This window comes from Filicampus tigris, chromosome 11, assembly GCF_054856515.1.
Source record: "Filicampus tigris isolate MCC_2025a chromosome 11, RoL_Ftig_1.0, whole genome shotgun sequence".
Classification (NCBI taxonomy): domain Eukaryota; kingdom Metazoa; phylum Chordata; class Actinopteri; order Syngnathiformes; family Syngnathidae; genus Filicampus; species Filicampus tigris.
Genome location: NC_141227.1, coordinates 15,703,464 through 15,727,123, shown reverse-complemented (window position 1 = coordinate 15,727,123; position 23,660 = coordinate 15,703,464). Strand labels below are relative to the sequence as shown.

Here is a 23,660-nt window from a genome sequence, read left to right as displayed (position 1 = left end):
AGACATTTGACAAGTTGTCAGTATTTATAAATGAAAACGGTCGTACACACTCTGGACAATAGAACGAGACCACTTACAATGATAACAATGCCCGAATCCCTGTCACAGGGTTATGAATTCCCCCTCTACAAAGACAGAAAAACAATTCCAGTTTCAGTTCTCGCGACATTTCCCAAGGAAATAATGTCAATCTAATTAATCCGTTCCAGACACACAAATACATTTTATACCGAATAACGATAGCTGTACGTACAAAAAGGGTGTGAAATAAATATGAATGACAAAAGGATCAAACTGGACAATTGAACAGTTAACATCACTTTCCTGTATCGAACGCTTCGCTGGCATATACATCGAGGACGACGCAAGGGTGTCAACTTCTGGAATTCTAGTGTTTATCACTTTTTTTCGTTCAATAGATGGAATTTGTAACTTTCTGTTATGTCAAAAGGATTTAACAGATGGCAAGTTATATTCCACAATGAAAGTTCCAATTACAAGTCTCCCGCTCTGCACGGCGACACTCGGACAAATTGGGGAAACAGTGTAACGTCCTGTTAAAAATCAGTCCTTCAAAATAAAAGCACACCATTATATAATAAAAGTTCACACACTTTATTTGACCTTATTTAGAAGTCACACTCAAACTATTTTGATTGATTCATTTGATTTTGATTTAACTTTAATAGGCGCTCCTTGCAAAACGATGCTCCATGTTAGCACTCTAAGTGTAACCACTTCAATTTATCGATACTATCATTCACCCGCACAATTTTTCAATAGTTAACTGCAGAGCCTATTTGAACTCTGTTGCTTGCCCAAACAGCAACACCTACTGAAGCACATCTCTCAGATTAATTGAAGTGAGAACTCAAGTCTTACAGCCATACTACAGAAGCTCTCGCATTATGTGGACTAGGCGACTGTGAGTCATGTTCCAGTCGACAAAAAAATGTGTATGTTATATTGTATGATGTTCTTCTAAATGAGAGTCTTCCCCTAATGACCTCATATAGATGTGTAGAAGCAGCTGGGTAAATAAATCCCCGCCGGCCCCTATATGAGTTAATAAAACAACCGTCTATTTTTATCACTTTGTCACCTTTAGGACCACTTGCTGAATATGTGCAAGATAATCAAAATATTTATTAAAACACTTGTCCATGGTGCGATAAAGTTCTGCACTGCTTGCGTAAGCTACTTTAATAATACACATTTTGTTAAAGTTACCCTACTTGAAAACAAGAATAATTGCTACCACTTTATTTTCTTTACATTGTAGTTTGGTCATTGTAGGTCTTCCTCCCTTAGGCAGAATCCTTCCCACTGCGCTGGCAAATCTATATGTTTTTTTTTTTGTTTGTTTGTTTTTTTTATCTAGCGTAAAGCCGAAAGGATAACAACAACTTGTGGGCCTCCCCCTCAGTTCTCCATTAAACAAGCACTTAATAAGCCGCCACACTTGCCAAAACCATTAGGCAAACACAAGAGTGGTAGCCTTCAGTCAGAGTATCGTTTGAGATGCCCTTGCTCAGAGGAAGAAAGCTGCTACAAAAACAAGTTTATCCTGGCAGCTTTCCAGCAAACTTTTGTTTAGTTTGCCTAAATTTCAGCACTAAACCCTTTCTTCCTCTTCCTCTTTGGCTTTAAAGACGGTCCCCTTTTGCCACGTAATATAGGATTTGCCTCTTGGCTTTGATCTCGCAGCGATAATCATTTGCGCACAGTTACTTTCTCAGTTTGGAAGCGGCTTCAAAGCAGCGTTAAAGTTTGCTCTGCTTTAGGGATGCTTCGGTGTTCTGAAGGCTCTCGGGTACTGCCATGACAGGTCCTCTGTTATAGGTGTAGATGTTTTCTCCAAGTCTTAGCCCACAGCACAACATCAAATTACCCATCACAGCCCAAGCACCCCCCCGCCCCCCTTTCCCACAGCTGCCCCTGTCAACATATAACAGCATTTATATTAAACAGTTGTGCTTTACAAGGTGGGTTTTATGCACAATGAAAAGTGATTGTTTGAGGTAGCCTTAGGGATGCTTTATTCTACAAGCAAGGAAAGAGGAGGAGCGGTGGTGGGATGCAGCAAGAGAGCGAGCATACGTAGCGAGTATGGTTTTTACAGGACTCGCCGCCCGAAGGCCTTTGTAAATAAATAATGATCAACAGATTGGCTGTGGGCTTTTGAAAAGCACGCCTTTGTCAGTTTGCATGATGGGGAAAATTTTCAAAGCGCGAGGCTGCCTTCGTAGTCTGCCAGGGAGGCATTGGGGGAGCGGCAAACCCATCCCCAGTTTGTGACTGCAGAGTGTTGCACTGGAATAACTCAACTGTTTGAAATACATGCTGAAGAACGAAGGGAGGGGGAAGACACTGGGGGGACACATACTATAAAGGAAATACTTGTCCTATATAAATTCTTCTCTCGTGAAATACCGTATTGTCCAGCGAGGGAGAAACAATATAAATTGATTCATTGCCTAAAGTCTTATTTCTTAGGGCAAAAACGATTTGAACCAGAATGATAGCATACGCCTCCCAGGCCAGGCGGTCTTAATTTGGACCGGCCTTCATAGGGCTTGTTCATACTGCATCAGATTTACGACTCGGTCCGCATCCTGAAACTTCTACGCCATCGCTGCTGTTTGAAAGTCAGCACGAGTTGGATACGGAATTGTCTCCATAGACGTGAAGATTGGTGATAGAAGAATGATAGAACAACTTCAAATTTCCAAGTATTTTTTTCACCCACAAATACAACATCCACTTTTCAAACCCAAGAATGTAACCTAAAAATCCAGACCCTTTCCAAGTCTAAAAACACATGAAAATTTAAGCATTTTTCATACCAAAAAAACCCCCACATGAACATTCACATTCCTTTTCAAACAGTAAAAGTCTACGTAAAAACTTTGTACATAAGAACCCTTTAGTACAGTTTGCCTAATAAAAACAACAACACATTTTTAACACAGAACCTCTTGAGTGAAGTTCAAATTTAAAGTAAAACTACATGGGTAAGCCTTTGTTAACATATTTAAAAACATACATTTGGCACATTTGAGTTGACCTGGCCATGTCACTATTAGTCATTTCCCAGCAGCCTATCCCAGGTGTCACCTCGCTAACGAGCTGTGCATTCTCACGGCTGCATTAACACCATTTCCACGAACCTTTGTGACGGCCCCCCCCCCACCGTGAGTGACGCCGCACATCCCAATCGCAAAAACAGTGTCATCTGGAACCGATGTCCCGTGGGCGTGGCACCCCTGTCTGCTCTGCCCGAGCCTGGCGGAAGGTTCAAGCTGAGGCAGGGAGAAGGCAGAGGGGAGGATGAGGAGGTGCGCGGCGTCAGTGACAGGCTGCCAGTCACGGCGCTGACAGCTGGGTGAAAGATAGCTGTCTTGACACACAGGAAGAGAGAGAGAGCGAAGAGAGGGAGGCGGAGGCATGCGCCAGTCAGCCCCAGTGAGGAGGCGAGCGATGCCGAGCAGATTGAAGTGACGGCGGCGCCGCGGCGGAGGTTGATTGGCGCAACGTGCGGCTCAGAATGAAAGATTCAGGCTGAGTGTAAAAACACTAAATGCTGTCAGTGTTATTATCACCTGCACCAGCTGATAGAGGGAAGCAGAGAGGCGGGTGGCTAATTGACAGCTTTTTTTGTTTTCTTTTTCTGCTACTTTTCTGCAAGCCAAATGTAGCGTGAAGAAAGCATCGCCATCAAAGCCTTGTCAATGAATGACAGCGCTGATGGAAGATAGACGGAATGATGATTTTTTGAGAGATGTATGTCAAACTCCTGAGCGCTTTCCCCCTATATTTTTCAAATTTATCTGACTTCACATCACCATTGAGTACAGTATATATGGATGAATATTGAATGACTAGCGCCTGAAATATAAATGATCAAATATTAATTCGATTTGGGAGATTTTAAACTTTTGTTATTGATTTGCCTTATAACTCAGGGCTGACACACACGTGCACGCCAACTTCATTTTATATACACACCATTATCCATAATCATAATGAAACCTTATCTTATTTGAGTTGGAAGACACAATTGCAAAAAAAAACCATCTTAAGATACATGATTGCATTAGCATTATTAATATTAGTTGTTAACGCACAGTATTCAATTTGAGAGAGAGAGCGGGATCGAGCACTGCCGCAAATAGCGAAAATCTGCGACTAACTGTCTCCACCACCCAAAAAGGTTTATAATTGCTTATAGATGCTACAGGAAAAGCACTACATGAAGTTCTTCAAATCACTTCAACATAGTTTCTTGGGCCCAAAACATCACATGATGGTGCCGAAGGAATATTTTTATATTAGACGACAATTTGGCTTGAGCACAACAACCAGGATAGTTTCCACAAGTATGCTTCACTCTAAACAGTTGGGTTAAAAATAACAGAATTTTTCATCAAAAATCGACCGATCCACTTCTTGGGTCAACTTACCCAACTATGAAATAAAAAAAGGATAGTTTTGTACAAAAAAATGCAAGAAGTTGGGTCGAATTGACCCAATTAGTGGATCGGTCCATTGACCCAAAATGGTGTTATTTTTAAGCCGACTCTTTTTAGAGGCTAGTTTAATAAACATCGATGACAATTCCAAACATTTTTAGCTATGAATATCCTCTGGCAGAGCCGACCTGCCCAAATGGCTTGAAAACTAATAACAAAGCAAAACTAAATGACACAAAATGTTCCTTGGCAGACTTCCATGAGTTAAACGTATACCAACATTTTTGTTGGAAATGTAAAACTTAAACTTCAATACCCCGAGTTCCAAAAAGTAAATCGAAAAAGCAATAGTATTATTAAGCGGAAGAACTGTGCTGTGTGTTTCTGCTCTATATCCCGAGTCAGTGTTGTGGATCAAAATGTCTGCATTGCCTTTGTAGCGACTGCGAGAAGACGTCTTGTAGAATAAGCGCAAGAGCAGGAGCGGCGTTAAAGCTGGACTGACAGGAACCCTTTCATGGTCAGTGTTACACTGGATAAAACTCAACGCCCCACTGCTGTGGATTAGCCCGCTTGCTTGTGACACGCTGCTGAAACATTCATGGCCGTCAGTTGGGGAGGCGGAATGTGATTGGGCAAACGCTTGAAATATTTAAAGTGGGAGCCTGTTGGCACCTTTTACTGTTTGCACGGCGTGGCGTCAGGAGCTGGAAAAAGAGGCTAAAAGCTGGTAATTGGCGCTGTGTTGTGCGGCGTGTCAGTCTGTAACATTCAAGTCTTGCCGCTCTCCTCGCTGCCGCTGCGAGCGAGCGCCTGCCTGCGCCTTTGAGCTTCCTGATGACTTGACATCAAGGACCAGAAGTAGAGATTGCAATTCCCTCAGAAATTGCGTGTCTGCGCTGAGGAACGCTGTCGCCGAGGCAGAATGGCAACAAAAGAAATGAAGAACCTGATTAATAGATCACAGCATCTCATAGCGGTCCCCAAATGCCTCGCAAGCATGCCCCCTAGGGGTTGTGAACAGCATAGGATATTAGATGAAATCCATCTGACGGAATGCGTACGAAATGTGTCATATAAAATTGTAACATTTTGTTTTCACATGCTCGGACGATTTGTTTTTTGATACATTTTCTGTACGACATTTGTCCAAATTTTTATACATATACTTGGTTTTTATACCTCCCAAAAATAATGCAAAGCTTTTATTAACAACTCAAAAACCTTCCCGGTCTGCTGGGCAACACTCAGGCAACATCGGTGTAACACGTCCTGTCAAGTCAGACCTTCAAGATAAAAACCAAGCAGCATAATACAATACAATACAATACAATACAACACTAAGTTTCACTTTCATTGACCACATGGTGGTTCATTCACCAGTTGCCCACTTTAAGATAGCACCAAATATGTTTGTGTGACTGTTAAATAACTCAGAGTGGGGCCAAAGAAAGTGTGGTGAAACAATTTTTATTTCTGGAGATTTTTTGTTTTGAAGTTCTGACATTTGACAGGATGCATTACACCAGTGTTTATTTAGGCTTTATTGCCTTGAGTTGTTTAATGTTTGCATTGCAGAATACACCTTGCCTTCTGTTGAACCATTTTAACACAATACAACAGAAAGTTCCAAGTTCCAACCATGAGACAAAAAAAAAAAAAAAAAGACGACACGACAGAACTCAGCAAAGAACTCGTCGCAAAGTACGAAAATAGCTACATCTTCCATACATCAAGCGTCTTCAATTAGGTAAAAGTGTGTGTTAAATGTTCATTTAATCTGCCAATATTTTTGGGTGTCTAAATTCCAGACTCTGGAACGGATCGATTGGATGTATATTATTTCCTATGGGAAATATTGCTTTGTTTTTTGTGTGATTCAGATAACCAGAATTTCTGGAACTGATTAATCACAAAAAAAAAAAATATTCCACTGATTAGAAGTGACAAAAATGAACACACCTAACTTATCTTACCCTGTTGCTATGCCTTAGCTGCAGCGTTATATTCCACAATCTCCACTTTGCTCGACAGTTTTGAAGGCATCATGCAAATCCTCGCTAGAATGGTCTTGCATGAAGCTATTGTTGTTGTTGTTGTTGTTTTGCAGTAGACACGACCCTCTTCTAATACCCGGTAATGAACAAATCGAAAACATGGACATGAATGTGAAGAGGTATGACTCCACGGGAATGTTTCACTGGTGCCCGTCAAAAGACATCGAAAAAGTCATCCTGGTGAGTGAAGCTCAATATTTATGACAACATGATGTAAAAAGAAAACAAAAACACATGAAAAATCACATCATATACAAAATATTAGAGAAACTAAAAGTAAGTATCCTCAGGAGTCTCCCCTCACACTTGACGTCATCCAATCACATACTAATATGTATTGACATTTCTTTCTCTGCCTCTCTGCCTCAAGGTGAGTTTATGGTTTCCTTCATATATGTGCATCGAGGTTTAAGTGAACAGCGTTGCAGTCGTCCACGCATGCGTTTGCTGCGACGTCTCTGCAACTGGGCAGTTTGCAAGCATTTAGGTGTACCCCTAAATCATTTGTGTCGTCAGAAAAGACCACTGCGCAACATTCACTCCAGTACAACAATCTGTGGATTCCTTGTAGGGTTTGCCGCATCTTCACCATTAGATGTATATTTATTGCCAGGGGCCTGCCTTTGGTATGATTGTTGTCCAATTCAAATAACGAATTACAAATTTGAAAACGCATGAACCAACAGGTACTGATGATTGAAGAAAATACAAAATTACCATAACTCTTCAAATATGAACCTACACCGAAATAGAGGCCATGCTTGGTCCACTTTAATAAATCTTGTGGGCCACTTACCGCTTTGTTAAGTTCCACCTTAGTCTTTTCCATTTGGTTTTTACAACTTGCACTTCTACATTTTTCCGGCAGGTGCATCCATCCTGTGCGACGGTGCAGAAACATAAGTAGTCAACAATTAATTCCGCCTCTAACTGCACTGAATTATTGATAGGAACCAAGACCAAATGGGCACATACGTAGAGCACGGAAGTGACATTCCCCCGTCAGACGTTAGCCTGTTTTGCTTCACACGTACAATGTAAACAAGTGCCTCCTCTGGAATACTCCTTACATTAAATAAACAGCTGATACTTTCTGCAGTTACGTTTAATGCTACGCTAATAACAGTAGCAGCGATACCATTGCTATCAATTATCCTTCAAATTCAATAATCCTTGATTTTACTATTATTACTATTTTAATCGTGCCTGAAGATTTGAAAGCGCATTTCTACCATTAAGGTACAGGGCACTCGACTTTTTTTTTTTTTCTAATCACATGACTGCATGACATTACCCCTTACGATAGCTTATTTTCTTAACATGCTTGTGCTTTTAATCAGGATCCTCCTTATCTTTACCCAACTTACCTAAAGTCTTACAAACTGCGTTCATCAGCAACTGACTCTGGGTCAGCTGCTCTTGGTCATAAAGCACAATATGACATTCGCTGTATTAGTAGTAATCAAACTATTCTTCTCATGTTTAACTTCCACTTTTTTCCATTCACAGCACATATACAGGGTCGCTCATCCCCTCATTGTTTTTTTTTTTTCTGTTCTCTTTCCCCCGTCCCTCTTGCGTCTGCAGACTCGGAGTGAAGCCTCCATGACGGTGCTGAGCGGCCATGTGGTGGTCTGTATATTTGGGGATGTCACGTCCGCTTTAGTGGGGCTGCGAAACCTGGTGATGCCTTTAAGAGCCAGCAATTTCCATTATCATGAACTCAAGCCCATCGTTTTTGTGGGCTCGCTGGACTATCTGCGGCGAGAGTGGGAGACGCTACACAACTTCCCCAAGGTCTCCATCTTACCTGTGAGTCCCAGACGGAGCAGCAGCTTCTTTACACTACATTTACATGGATTGTTCTGCGGCAAGATCCAGAAGAGCTCGTTAGGTCCGGTCTGACCGGATGGTGCGAGCTAGTCTTCAGCGCAGTCCTCCAAAACGCCGCTAACATCAATGAAATGTTTTCACTTTGAAACGTGTGAACTAGTTCACCACAGCACAACGTTCCCGCTCACTTCTTCAATTTGTTTCTCTCTCTCTTTTGCTCTGCCTTCCTCTGTGCTCCCCCCTCACCCCAAAGGGTACGCCATTAAGTCGGGCAGATTTAAGGGCTGTCAACATCAACCTCTGCGACATGTGCGTAATACTGTCAGCCAATCAGAACAATATCGAGGATGCCTCGCTGCAGGATAAAGAATGCATTTTGGCGTCACTCAACATCAAGTCTATGCAGTTTGACGACAGCATTGGGGTCTTGCAGGCTAATTCCCAAGGTAAGGAGCGACATCTCAAACTCGGGGTGTGCTGGTGCCCCAAGGGGACAGGTTGTGGAAAAAAGTCAAAGATTTAAAAAAAAAAAAAAAAAAAAAGAAGGAAGGAATGGTGGGGGGATGGAAGATGACAGTCACCAGGACTATTTTTATGCACTTTAAGAATCTCACTGTTGAAACACGCATTCAGTCAATGAATCCATCGATCAATCCATTAATTAATAAAACATGAAAAAAACGTCCATTTGATGCCTTTTTTTTTTTTTTTTGTATTTTAGCAAAGGCCATAAAAGTATCATCAGCTCAGTTTGGCGTGTGACACTTGACCGGCCCACACAGACTGTCAACCTGAATTCCAAGAATAGGTCATGATATTCTTCAGTACTCACTTCCTATAAGAATATCATTACTTTCTTTACATTGCTAGTAGTATTGGTAAATATTGTTACTGCAGTCACACAAAGTGATCCTGTAGGTTGTTAGAAGCATTTTGCATATTGTCAAACATGTTATTAATCATTGAAACTTCCCAACGATATATGACAGCATCATCTGCATAAAACCTATTTGATAAATGTGCGATGTTTTCACCAAGAGAAAATGAAGAGGAAGGTAAAGGGTACTTAAAACCAAACCCTGGGAGACACCTTTACCAAGCGAGATGTTGGACAGTCAAACTTGGTCAGTCAAGTAAAGCAACATATAGGATGATGTGAAATTGTGTCCCTCCAAAGGCTCCTAACTGATTTGGGGGTTTATAAACTGGCATCACTCAAGATGCTTTTCTAGCGTGTTTACGCCGCGTCGGTTTCTAATCATTTCAGTCTTGTTCGCTGCTAATTACAAGCTGCTAAAGCTCCCTGCTAATACTTTTTAATGATATCAACAAGCTGGTGTCATTTTTGATGTTGTTGTTTCCCGTGTCGGGCGGTTCGTCTGGAACAGATTGTGGATGTTCGCCGGCAAACGCGCGATCTGGGCCTCCCATCAGGCCTCATCAACATAAAGCGGCGACTACAAATCAGCGGGCGGCGCGACTCAGCTGCCGCTCATTAGTCACGACCAAAACGGCGATGACTTCCTGAATGGATGGCGCAGCCGCAAGCACGGTCAATGCCATCCACGCGCGCGCGCGCAAGCCGCACTTTATGATTAGCTTGAAAGACGACGTGGCTCAAGCTCCAGACTATTTAGTGCCACCGTTGTAAGTACAAATCAAAGCGCGAGGGTTTTAGTGGCGAGCACTTGCGCATGTTTTAGGAGAATGCCAATGCGGTTATTCCTGCAGCCTTGAGTGAGTGATGCGCTGTCGATGGCCGTGCGGCTGAGCAACAATAACAAGAAGTAAATCAGCGAGGGGACCGCTCTGGGGAGCACTATTCACAGGAAGCCACCCCAATATGGAAAACCCACTTGCCCGTGTCTTCTCCCAGGGTCGATGGATGGGGCCCATTGTCATCAATAATTGGGTCTTATATCAAACACTCATTTCAGTGAAAAATACTTCACTTTAGAGAACACTACTGCAGTGCACGCATGCATACATCAGGAAATACACACATACCCAGACACTTGCGTTGTATCATAGTAACGCTTTGGGGGGTTCCTTCCTCCCAGCGACGCTCCCATTCACGCGCCGTCTGCGGAATTGAAAACAAGAAGGCGCAAATGAATAAGTAAACAAGCGCTTTCCTGGGGGAGAGCTTCTCACGGCGGCTGTAGCCTGTAGTCAACCGCAGAGCATCGCCGTGCCCGGGGGGCTACAGGGATGAGGGGTGGGGGCGACGTAACCCAGATCTCGCATGACTGTTGCAACATCCCGCCGAACACTTGAAGGCAGCGCCAGCCTCGAGGAGATTGTTGTGTGTATTCAGAACACAATCACTCCACGGACAGGTAGGCAGGTGGATGCTGTGAAGCTGCAATTTTGGGGGGCTTGCTATTTTACAATGAATATCGGCTCCGGAGTTGCCTTTCAAGATAGCTTTCTTGTCGCTGGTCTATTGCACAGAGACAGTTGAACAGAATTGGTTTGATGCCACTGCAGGAGTGTGTAGTTTCACGCCGGAGATTCAATTTTCGTGTTGAAAGCGGTTTTTCGACATCACACTAAACAATGTCAAACAAATTACTTAACTTCGGAATGCTGTGTCACTGTGTGAATAGTGCAGTGATGTGTCAACACGAGTTAATTTTGGGAGATAATGAGGCGTCATTCTGCTCATTTTTTTGCTTTGACTTGCAAGCGTAAACTTGAGATGAGAGCGCTGTATGGTGACGGACAACTTCTGATTACAGGATGTTGTCTCCCTGTGTGAACAGGTGTTGCCGTATCCCACATTTCCTTTTTTTTTTGGTTGGGTGTGAAAGGCAAAGGCGGCATATTACCGGATCTTCCGTTATGGCACATTAGCAGGAAAACGGTGTATAAGAGACTAGCAATAGATACAGTAGAGAGATTTTCCAACGCCTGTAACAGCATTAGAGCCGGTCAGGTGCCTGCGTAAAAATAAATGCCGACAAAGCCGCATTTGAAGTTTCACACTCTACTCTCACTCCTCCCGCCATATTGCGTTGAAAGCAATCGTCACTGTCCAACGAAGTATTTTGCACTGTCACTGGTGTCGCCCCCACATCTAATTATCTGCTTGCTGTGTAAAAGTACGGCCAGTGGTGGCAATGTACCGCTTCGCTGGATTCTGTTTGTAAGGCAAAGGGTGGCTTGTTGCCTTCATGCAACTTTAGTGTCAATGCATGGTGTATGATATGCCGGATGACAGATACCGCACAACACAGAAGTAATCTCTCTTGTTCCAGCTCACCATCACGAGTGTCGAAGAGGTTTGTAATAGCTTTTAAAAGCAGCAGCAGCAGCAGCAGCAGCGTCAGACTCCATGTTGTCTTTTTTTCCCTCTGTGACAATGACTCGCTGCGGTAGTCAACGGAGCGCCAACTGCATAGTCCTCCAAACGATGAGAGAGAGAGAGAGAGAGAAAAAAAAGTTGATTCCAGAAAAGGGATAACGTCATCCTTTTTAATGGACAAAAGTCAACATGATGACTTGGGAGTGTCACTCCAAGTGGCATAATTGGAAAAACAAGATTTGTGATTAGCTGCATCGACGACTATGTGGGTCTTTTCTCTTTTGTATTGTAAGCGTCTCATTCACTATCTTGACAGGGAAGACACACACAGTGATAAAATGGTGACCTGAATGTATTGTATCGTTGCTGGCTGGTGGCATTTCGCTGTAGTCAGCACTAAATGATGGATGTCAAAACACAGGTGATGCATTATGCATCTTGCATTACCAATTTAAGGTGTTTACTTGTCACTTTGAGGGAATGCAAAAATGTGAAGTCATGCGGATTCGCGCCGCTGTCACTTGTCGTCGCGATCCACGCCATTTTCCATAAAAGGTTTTCTGGTATCCACTTGGCCAACTTTTATTGTTACAAAATGAGGGACATGTAAAATTGATGCTGGGCTGCTGATGGAAAGCCATGAATGCTAAATATGTCCTAGCTGACCTCTAAAAGCACCGTATCCATACCGCTGCACTTTTTTAGGACGCTGTCATCTTCCGCCACTTCCTCCTTGTCATTGTTTCTGTTTGAAAGATGCCAAACAACTTCATGCTGACTTAGCTGACATGCACTATGTGTAATGCTGTCAATACCCTCATCCATGTTTTATGATGTTTGCTCGACAGTGGAACCTTCAAAGTTGACGTGATGTTGGTTGACCTAAGTCATTCTAATGTCAAAACCTTTTTTTTTCGACAGAAAATAATACAAAGGCAATTCATTTCTATCATAAAACCTTTTAGGTAGTTTTAAGTAAAAAAAAATTAAAGTTAAGTCAAGTGTTGACAAGTTTCCTGCTGCATAATAAACTAAAACCAAAAGAAAGTGCAGTGAACCCCCCCCCCCCCCCAGGGATATGTTCTAGACCCACCCACAATCAATGAAAATTCACATCAGAGAGAGACCTAATCAGAAATGCTTTTTAAAACATTGTTTTAACCCTCTCACATGCTCACACATTTAAGTTACACATTAAAATACACTTTTTGAAGGTTTCCTTCGCATGTACTCTCATTCTCGAGCTCACTCTCAAGAACGTCAGTGAAGGCACATATTTCACACTGGAAAAAATCTCACGGCGGACCACAAAAATTTCACAAAAAGTGAATCCATGTTATTTCTGTCATCAATTGATAGAGCAATTACACATCAGGTTGTCTCCAGGTTTTGAGGTGTAATTACCGACAGAAAGGTGTTTGAACTCCAAATTGCTTAACCTTTTGACTTTATTCTTCACTGACCTTTTCCAATCATGTTTTGGCCTGTGTAGGTTTCACGCCTCCTGGAATGGACAGGTCATCTCCAGACAGCAGTCCAGTACATGGCTTCGTGCGTCAGGCTTCCGTCACCACCGGATCCAACATCCCCATCATCACAGAATTAGGTAAAGCTCACCTCCGATGCAAATGCCAACAAATCATCGTCGCTGTCCAACAAAAAGTGTGTAAGTCCGATTTTTGTGAGTTTTTTCTTTTTATCTGAAACACGGCGAACGGCATTTATGTTGTGTTTCGAATAAAAATGAAAGCATGAACATTTGGAATGACATGTTTTTCATTGGACAGTGACACGTGTAAAAGTGATTGGCAAACACTTTGAATGTCATTTTGCTCGTCGACTGCTGGATAGTAAAACGTATAAACTTATATAAATTGTCATGGACACAGATAGAGTGTGTTCAAACTAAATGCAGCTGACTTTTCCAATGTGGATTCCATGATTTTTGTACCTTGAATACCTTGACTTATCCATATTGATATTAAGTGACTTGTGTTTCACTTTCTTCGGTCGTTCTAAGTTCCATTTCCTGTTTTATCGTCATCGCATTTTCCGTCTTTTCCCTTCTATGGTGGCAAACATAAGATATCATTCTGCTCCCAAAAGTTCCAACTCACAATCAAATGGAATTTTGGTTTCACTTCAATGTTGTGGTTTTCATCGCCTAACACTAATGTGTGTACGCGTCAAGTGTCTTGCAGTGCTAATTTAACAATACGGACTAACTCTTCCGTGAGTGATTCGGACACATTTTTTTAAAGGAGCGCCACCACATCCTCTGCAATTTGTCCACTAATGCACAAGAGCAACTCAGCCTGATGGGAGGGAAAGATGGGAAGGGGGGTAGAAAAGAGAGCGAAAAAGGGCCGAAAACTGCCTTGGTTGCAAAATGGGTCCATTTATTAATAACAATGGCAGTGGCTGTATTCCCACTGGTGCCGGGGACTCATGAAACTTTCAGATCTCCGAGGGGTCTTGAGAAGCACCAGAGACTGCCTGCTCTGTCTCCCCTGACCCAATTAGGGAGCAATGGAGCATGAGAGCAAGCTAAGAGAAGGCCAGCAAAAAAAAAAAAAAAAGGAGCTGTAGCTAATGTTACTTGTAACCAGGCCGGCCGGCCATTACCTGCAGAGAGGTTCTCCCATTTGACCGCACACGTGATCGCCAGAGCGCCGTTCCGTCCGTGTCAGCATCGCCCACTCCGCTGCGCCCCCCGCTAGACGCTTTCCGTACCGTGACGCATAGCATCGCCCCTCAGGAAATAAAGAAGGTAAAGCTCTGCAACATCCTTTAATTAGAGAGTTTACAGGAAAAGACACTTTATTAGGTACACTTGCACCAACAATTGAGCACCTGTACCAGGGGCGAAGCCAGAACGTGGCTAATGGGTGGGCCTGGAAAAATCAGGCTGACCTGAATATTTCTCTCACTGAGCACAATCCTCCTGTCCCGACATCGTATATTCAAATAAAATGACAAACTGAATAATATGAAGTTCAGATCTTCCTTAGACAACCACAATTAAGCCATTCTTAATATTCACTAAAATAAATTAAAAAACACAAATTGAAAAATAATTGAATAATAATTTACAAAAAATTTAAAAGTGTATATTTTTTCATTAATCTCACTGGGTGGGCAGTCTGTTAATCTGGGTGGGCCTGTGCACACCCAGGCCCACCCATAGCTCCGCCCCTGACCTGTACTGAAGCAGCATCGCTACAGTGCTCGAAAAAATCGAATGAGAGTTCAATTCATCAGGGGCCAGAATTCAAGTAACATTTATACAAGTGTAAAAATAAATGTTGTCGTCTTCTTTTCATAATAATATCAGCAACTTGGCCATATCGTACTAAGCAGCCAGGAATGATCTCAGCGTTAGCCGCTCAACGGTTGTTAAATCCAAGCTGCTGTACATTCGGACGCCGGCCGGCCGGCCATTAGCGAGACGACTGTTGGCGTCGGAGACAGCGAGATGTCTTTAATGTCGTCTTGTGCAAAGTGTTTCAATAACGACGCCATCTCTCCCTTCTCTGCACTGCCTCGTCACCATTAGATAAGCCGGGCAAACCGCTGCCATCGCTTTCACTCAGTCAGGAAAAAAAAAGTGGGACCAACATACAAATGATAACAGAGCTGGGTAAGATGAGCCTTTGTCCTCCGCGAGCCGTCTGCCCCTCCGTCCGTCCGTCCGTCCCCTCGCTCCGCCGCCCCGCTCCTCATCAGCTTGTCTTGATTTATCTGGCTGCAGTCAAGGCCCACGCTGCTCCCATGGCTTCACTTTGAACACATTCATAGTCTTCCTTCTTGTCGAAATTGACTGTCTTGTTTGGCGCCCTTTCTTTTTAATGATTTTTTTTTTTTTCGAGCTTTTGTTTTTTTTTTGTTTTGTTGTTTTTTTATCCAGCCCTCCAGTTGCGTTTGCAGAGCATCGCTAAGGCCTTTGATCATGTTCGCTCTGTCCTTGTGGCTGTTTTCATAGCAACACCTCTCATCCCTCCTCCTCTTCATGCACACACACACACACACACACACACGCAAACCCCCAGTTCACGTCTTTGGCCCGGGCCTGTTTGCATCAGCCTCTTGTCTCTTTGACTGACATCCCCAGCACTCAGGGAGCCTGCAAAGAAATCAGATTTCAAACTTAAAACAAAACTAGAGCTCATACCGCCTTCTTTAGCTCTTGTGTGGTGCCCGTTGTTAGACTTTGCACTCATTGCAGGTATTGAACCACTGTACTGGGGAGACAACTGATTACTGTTTGCTTCAGTTATTATTGTTATTGAAAGTGTGATGACAGCATTCATTTTCAGGGCTCAGGTAAATATGTGAGGAGCGATGATGTGACAGAACATCTATCGACTCAAGAAAACTAGCATGACATTCGGTGTGCATGGATTTGGGACATTATAAAGGCCATTGTTGAAGTCTCATTTAAAAAAAAAAAAATGTCATTAGGAATTATTGGCAGTTGTATTTTCATTTTCATTTCCTCCTTACAATAACATTGTGTGTCTTTTCTTTAAATCATGTGTTGGCGTACTATTCTTCACAGTGGACTTCTACAATGGTTATGACACCAGTCAAATAGTGTTACTTGTTTTTCTTTTAAAATGAATTTATGGTTTGTCAAACTGTGTGACATGCATCCTGCATGAGATTGTGTGGAATTAAGATTTGCAATGCTTCACCACTCGTACATTTATTGATGAAGCCAACGAAGTGGGTGAAATAACATTACACGAGAACATACTGTATGTGCGACATCATATAATATGTGATACGAATTGTAAAATCACACATATATATGGCTTTATAGGGCACTCCGCTGTATTTGATTGCAACTTCTACATTATTAAAATGGCTTTGTTTTATTTGTTGATTGGCTGGCAGATAGCACATGATTGCGCTTTCAGCGAAACATGTGTTGTCCATTTTGATTTTCTGCCCTATAAAAGGCCACAGAAAAAAGCAAAAAGTTGCCTTCACGTCTTCACTGCATGTCGCGGCTAATTCTGCTGCTTTTGCGTCCTCCCAGTGAACGACTCGAACGTTCAGTTCCTGGACCAAGACGACGACGACGACCCCGACACGGAGCTGTACCTCACGCAGCCCTTTGCCTGTGGCACCGCATTCGCCGTCAGCGTCCTCGACTCCCTGATGAGCGCTGTGAGTAAAAATCATGAAAAACGCTTTAACTAGGCCGCGCCTCTTAAAGGCATCTACACAGACACTACAATACATATTGTACTTTCTTTTTTCTTGTCTGTGTTTTTTTGGGTGCTCAAATATCTTTACAGTAATTAAAAAAGGTGTGTTTAAATTTGTTTGAATGTGTTTGAAAAGGCATGGGAAGGGTGTTTTTATATGGGCTTTCTATCACTATCACAGATTTTCACCTATTGTGGGTGGTTATGATGGAAGGTATCGCTGTGATATAATGCGCTGAAGCCGAAAAACCTGAAACTGACTGAAGCCTTTTCGGTGTTGCTAATGTTTGTTTTTTAAGCGAGGGAATTCACAACAAGACTATTTTCTGTTTGGAAAAGTGAGAATACGTTACCATGCTTTTTGAGCTTCAAGCTTCAGTGCCTGCACCCAAAAAGCAGGAGCGGGTAAATGAAATGGTACTGGTACATTGATCCGACACATGTGCCAGCTTCGCTGACATCAAAGCCAGATAGTTGGCATGGATCCTCATTTGAAGCAGTCTGAATTCAACTTAGTCTTTTAATGAACTAAGTACGGAATGTTAGCGTAATGGCGCTGACACCAGCTCGACTTGAACAGTCCTCGCGAACGCTCTTTCATCTCTTGACAATGCCACCATCGCATCAAAGATCAGGAAAAAAAAAAAAAAAGGAAGAGGCAAGAGGGGAGAAAATATAACCTTCAACACTTCGTTTTTTTTCTCAGTCATGGCCAAGTGTATTTTTCCGCTCGGCGCCGTGATGGCTTCATTCCAGCGGTTCGCTTAGTGAGCGAGGAGGGGGTTAGAGAAGCTGCGCGGAGGCGAGCCGAGGGAGTCGAGTGGGCATCAGCTGTAGCGTGGCGGCGGTCAGAGGTGAAGGCGGCTAATGGACAGTGCTCATCCATCATGAGGCTCCGCAGGCCTGTCAGGGGCCCGCCGAGAGGAGCTGCCACTCTCGGCTTCGCCTGCCGACTGACACCAACTGTCTTCGCACGCCGCCAAAAGCAGCACGTGATCGGCTTGACGGACAGGAGACGCTGACGCCCGCAGAGCGCAGTCAAGTCCCATGTTTGTGAAGGGAGAGTGCTGTTGGACTCAAGCACAGCAAGCCCTACATCACAATACATCCTGGCGTTTGTTTTATTTATTTATTTTTTTAACCTTAATGATTGCTGATGTAACGTAGAACAAATTGAAAACCTTTTTACATTTTATGTTTATTTTATTTTGCATTTATGGCCTAACGGTGTTTTTCATACCAATATTTACTGTAACTGTGACATTATTACTGCGTTAGTGTAGGTTACTGATATACTACGCCGCAACAACGTACACATCGTACGTGTTTGAGCTGCGAAAATATATGCGCCTGAACCCTTTGGTGGCGGAAATATACTCCACCGTGTCATCGCAAGGAATTCGTGGCCAGTTAGCTCACAAGCTAACAGGCTTGGGCATAGTATTTCTTGCTGACATTGCCAAAGTGTGGCGCTGGGCTCACAGCCCCCCAAAAATCAGGAAAACACAAATAGATCAAAATCGGTTTAGTGTACTCCGGCGTAAAAAGTGGCATTTTTGGGCAGTTACATGACTCTTTTAGTGTGTTTGTGAATTTGGCAGACCACGCCAAATGGCATTGCTGGGCGTTCTGGTGAAACGAGGGCGTTTTGTTTTCCATTTCCCCGCACTTCAAAATTTGGTGGCTGAAAGTAAACTACATTTTATCCCTGCAGAAAGCAGGTCTAAGTTGTGGCGCAAGTGGTGTAATGTGATTTTAGTGAAGTTGAAGTTAAAACTGATGTGCGGGCAGACAGATTCTGAGCTCGGGGCACATGCGGTGGATGTCATAGTAGTTCATTCATTATTGTTACCCTCTACTTTTCCTTTCGATTGTTCCACATTTATATTCTAGTTTTCAGCTATATAGTTACTGAAATGATTACTTTGCAGTTAGTCAGTTAGTGACTACAGTGTGTTCACTTACAAATTTGGGTCACGTCTCGTTGCTGTAAACCGAGGGCATACTTAAGAGGTGAAAATGACCTCAAAAGCGTTCTTGGCACTGGTCAGCAGTTTTAAGAGGTCCTGTTGGTCCAATGTGAAAATGTGGAACCTCTCCCTCTTCTCCCCAGACGTACTTCAATGACAACATCCTCACACTGATCAGGACGCTGGTAACCGGAGGAGCCACGCCGGAGCTGGAGGCTCTGCTGGCCGAGGAAAACGCTCTGCGCGGAGGCTACAGCACGCCGCAGACGCTGGCCAACAGAGACAGGTGTCGCGTCGCCCAGCTCGCCCTCTACGACGGGCCCTTCGCTGACTTGGGGGTAAGAGGATGTTTAAGCGGAGATGACACATTTTGGCACTAGCCGGCAGCGCGCATTTCCACGCCTCCGCCGGTCGCCGTTCTTAATCCGATGTGAAGAACAGCGATCACGCAAAGCAGCTCCTGGTAGATGCTATTCTACGCGAACGATCGTATTTATGTTGTAAACATGATGTCGTATCGTGTGACTCCTCTAACGCCTGTGTTGCTGTTGTCACCAGGATGGCGGCTGCTATGGGGATTTGTTCTGCAAAGCGCTGAAGACGTACAACATGCTGTGTTTTGGAATCTACAGATTGAGAGATGCTCATCTTAGTTCACCAAGCCAGTGTACAAAACGGTAAAATATCTGCAGTTAACACTACAAATATATAATTGATTGCCTATCTTAAATGGGAAATCAAGTCCAAAAATGCATTTACAGTAACATCGTCTTTGCGCCCCCACTGGTTTAAACACGACATTCTCATTAATATTGTGGAATATGAATTAAGCAGCAAAATCCACCCGTTTTTATCCATCTCAGGGGGCGGCCATTTTGCCACTTGCTGTCAACTGAAAATGACATCACAGTTCCTAAGGCAAAGGGTACTCAAGTGCGGTCCTCCAGAGCCCCTATCCAGCCTGTTTTAGATGTCTTCCTCCTCCAACATACCTGATTCAAAAGTCATCAGCAAGCTTTGCAGAAGCCTGATAACGATCCTGATCATTTGAATCAGGTGTGTTGGAGGAGATCGACATCTCAAACAGGCTGGATAGGGATTAAGGGCTCATCTTGTGCGCAAACCCCGAAATGATGCAAGCCTTGACGGCCGTTAGCTGAGCCCTCAGCCGCTGTGATGTCGTGGCAAAATGGCCGCCCCCTTCACATGTATAAAAATGTGCGGATTTTGCTGCTTATTTTATATTCCACAAAATAGAGCTGTCACAAACGGATCTTTTTTTTTTTAATCAATGATCCTATCAATTATTCCATCGATTACTCGAGTAATCAGTTGACTGTCGACCAGATCATCTTGGATGGACTCCATCTTACATAAGGCCCGAAATGAGATGATATGAGAAAATGGACGTATGGACCTGAGTTCCGCTGGTGATCTTGTTGTTTGCTTAGCGTGTCGCTAAGGTTCCTGACTGTGATACATGCCGTCCGTGCAGATACGTGATCACCAACCCGCCGTACGAGTTCGAGCTGGTGCCCACAGACTTGATCTTCTGCCTCATGCAGTTCGACCACAACGCGGGCCAGTCTCGGACCAGCTTGTCCCACTCTTCCCACTCCTCTCATTCCTCCAGCAAGAAGAGCTCGTCCGTCCACTCCGTCCCAGCCTCCAACCGGCAAAACCGCAGCAGTAAAACCCGGGAGGCCCGAGACAAACAGAAGTACGTGCGCTCAACGTTGTGTGTCCGATGCATGCGAGCTCTGTTTTCTATCTGCGTGACTTATCCGTATTCTCAGTGTGTTTGTGCGTGAGTGTGTCGTGAGTTTATTTTGCGTGTTGTGTTCTGCTTCCTTGCTTATGCTTTTCTTCCATAATCATCTCCACTATGTCATCACATCACATTAACTCACAAGACTGTGTGTAGACAAACTGCTGAGTCACTTTTAAACAATCTAAAATTGACTGCTGTTGGGCAAATTGCGGTTGGAGAGTAGCAAAACTACACACACATCGATGGTTGTTGATAGTGGTGTACCTGTTGTATTGATGTCTTGTGGCCATTGAGTACAGATGGTAAGGGAATTATAATTGTGTGTACTCCCCGCAAAGTTTAAGGCCCAGTCGAAATTTGCGGGATTATTGTCATTTAGCAAATTAGGACAAAATTCAGCAACTATAGTGCACTGGATTGAAGTTTAAACAAGCTACCTAGCTACAAGCTTTATCCCAACATGTTTGTATTTTATTTGTATTTAATTTGATTTTTATTTAATTCAGTAATTCTTTCATGTACCTCTAGAGGGAGTCCGCGTACCACGAGTGGACCTCATACAACACTTTGAGAATCACTGATTGATCCATGTTTGTTATGTATTATTACGGACATATTTCATATAAAGGGACTGGTGGACTAGTAGAATCTGTAACATTTATGAACATAAGACGTCAAAATATTCAAAACATGTTTTTCATTTTTCTGTAATTGTCACTCAAGTATAAAAAGAAGTATAAAAGGTGAAAACACTGGATTGGTGCCAGTGCGTATTGGTGCGTGTAATTTACATCCAGTATTCCTCACTGTGCCTCCACAGTGATTACTTGGCGGGGACTACATGACATCATCTGCCTGTTTTCTCCTTTACTTGCAGTATGTTCAGAATTCGTCGTTTAAATGAGGGAAAAAAAAGTAGCAATACCTTAGGTGTTGCGGTAAATGTCATCCCCCATGAGCTGTGTTTGTCATTTTGTTGTTCACAGTGCATCTGCTTCACTGCATGTTAGCAGGCACTTCTTCCTGTTTTGTTATAAGAGATAAGAGTTTGACCTATATGTTCCCCTTAAATTTACATCCAAAGGACCATTAGGGCCACACTGAAAAGAAAATGTCATTTATTACAGTACAGGGATAAAGTCGGAATTTGATTAAAATAAGATTACAATCATGTTTTTGAGGAAAATCTCAAACAATAAAATGGTATTCAGTTATTTGTAAATTCATAACATTTTTCTTAGAAAAAAATGTCTTGTATTTTCCAGAAATAAAATATTCCAAAAATTCCAACATAAAATTACAGGAAGATGGCTCTGATGTTTTTCTAAATAAAAATGCGTATGATTCCGAAGACCATCCTTATTAAAATATCCACATTTAAGGTTGAAGCTAAATAGAAAATTAACCTTAAGGGGAAGTCAGGTCAAAAATTAGCTTTGCAATGGTGTGTTGGACAATTTCTTAGGAATTAATATATTTAAGAAAAACAGCATCTATGACAAATATAATACTATGTTTTTTTCCAAAATCATAATTTTACAAGAATTAAGTCATACATTTAAGGGGGATGGTTGGAAAAAAATGTTTATGCTTTTAATGAAGTATTTTTTTTTCTCAATCAAAAGATCCCATTCTAAAAATTCTAGTTAATCTTACAAATCTAGTATCAGTTTTTTTTTTCCTCCTCGATAAAAGTTGTAATATTATTACTTTTTTTTTTTTTCTTTTTAGTGTGGCCCTGGTTCTTCTAGTAAGAAGGAGCACAAATCAACAACTGTGATACAGTTGTGAAAAGCATGCGGATTAGTCAAGTTATATTGTAAAAATACCTGTAGTCATTTCTAAGCCCTTAAAGTGAACATGTATGATGTGACTTTAGTGGTCTGTCCCTTGTGTACTTGCTGTGTAGACTGTAAATACTCACTCACTTACAGTAGATGACTCGCCTCTCTCTCTGAAGTGCAACAAGGATGAATAGAATGGGCCCAGGTATGCAAGTTAACGATTCTGCATGACTTGGCAACCTTGACGTTGGATCATAACCGCGTCCTCTGCGGACGTCGTTATGATGCGGGGAGTTTGCTTTTATTTACGACCTTCACTTAAAAACATGCCTCACTTTCAGTTTTGCTTGAAAGCAAACACTGCTGCCGCTCCTTCCTCCGCCCGCTCCTCCTCCTCCTCCTCCTCCTCCTCCTCACCACCCAAGCCCATCTCTGCAATGCATGACGACGTTGACAAACTTCCTCCCCTTTGGTTCTTCTATGAACTCTCCCTGCTATCGTGGCTTTGTTGTGCCATCTATCGCACCCTCTGATCATTTCCTTTCAACTTTTGAGATGGTTTGCGATGTGTGAGAGGGCTGTGTGTTTGCGCATCTTTCCCTCCTGTTGCTAGCAAGACGATTTGTAGCCTGAACCGGGCAAACAACGCATGTAGGTCACATTGATTCAAATCCTCCCAAAGCAGCCGCGGGACTTTCTTGTGAGGTCGGGGGGGGGTGGAGTGCGGGCAGCCTTGCGCCATTGGTCACACTGAGAAAGTAGGAGGTGTGACCGATCGCAAGCTTAAATTGGAGGGGATGCGAGTCGTATGAGTCTCGCTCCTCCTAAAGCAGCGCACCTGATGTGCTGCTTTGAGGCGACAAGTTCGCCGTATCGGAAGCGGCGAGACGGCAGACGTTTTTACCCCACCGCCGGCGCGACGCCACACATCAAATGTAGCGCACGCCGGCCCAAAGGCTTGGCGACTTACGCTGCAGCCCGCACAGATGAATCTCCACACATGCGACGCACGCACACATAGCTTTGCTCCACATCGCAAAAAGTTGAAATTATTATTTTTTTTTTTTACAAGTGGCTTGGGAAGTGTTCAGAGATAGTTTACAAACTCTAGAAACTCTCAAACGCTCTTAAATGCGTCAATGTTGATAACCACGTTCCCTCGAATCGTGGCCTCAACTAGATGCTTAAATGATGTGGCTGGTTCGAACGGAGCGTGAGTAGCACAATACATGCATCCGTATACAAATATTTAC

At 43.1% G+C, this 23,660-nt stretch overlaps 1 protein-coding gene across 28 annotated transcripts in view; it reads left to right on the top strand.

The window, feature by feature from the left end:
* The window catches only part of kcnma1a (potassium large conductance calcium-activated channel, subfamily M, alpha member 1a), a 159,666-nt gene that overhangs the window by 132,517 nt on the left and 3,489 nt on the right, over nt 1–23,660 (top strand). For 15 of the 28 annotated variants that reach the window (XM_086045479.1, XM_086045478.1, XM_086045464.1 and 12 more), the window contains 10 exons: nt 6,583–6,709; nt 8,117–8,341; nt 8,616–8,808; nt 13,162–13,275; nt 15,226–15,309; nt 16,711–16,841; nt 18,996–19,190; nt 19,411–19,529; nt 20,348–20,572; nt 22,584–22,612. In XM_086045479.1, coding sequence (XP_085901605.1) covers nt 6,583–6,709; nt 8,117–8,341; nt 8,616–8,808; nt 13,162–13,275; nt 15,226–15,309; nt 16,711–16,841; nt 18,996–19,190; nt 19,411–19,529; nt 20,348–20,572; nt 22,584–22,612 — 1,442 coding nt within the window. Of the gene's footprint in view, nt 1–6,582; nt 6,710–8,116; nt 8,342–8,615; nt 8,809–13,161; nt 13,276–15,225; nt 15,310–16,710; nt 16,842–18,995; nt 19,191–19,410; nt 19,530–20,347; nt 20,573–22,557; nt 22,613–23,660 lie in introns of those variants that run through there. The other 13 variants (XM_086045465.1, XM_086045481.1, XM_086045486.1 and 10 more) reach the window with 4 other exon arrangements.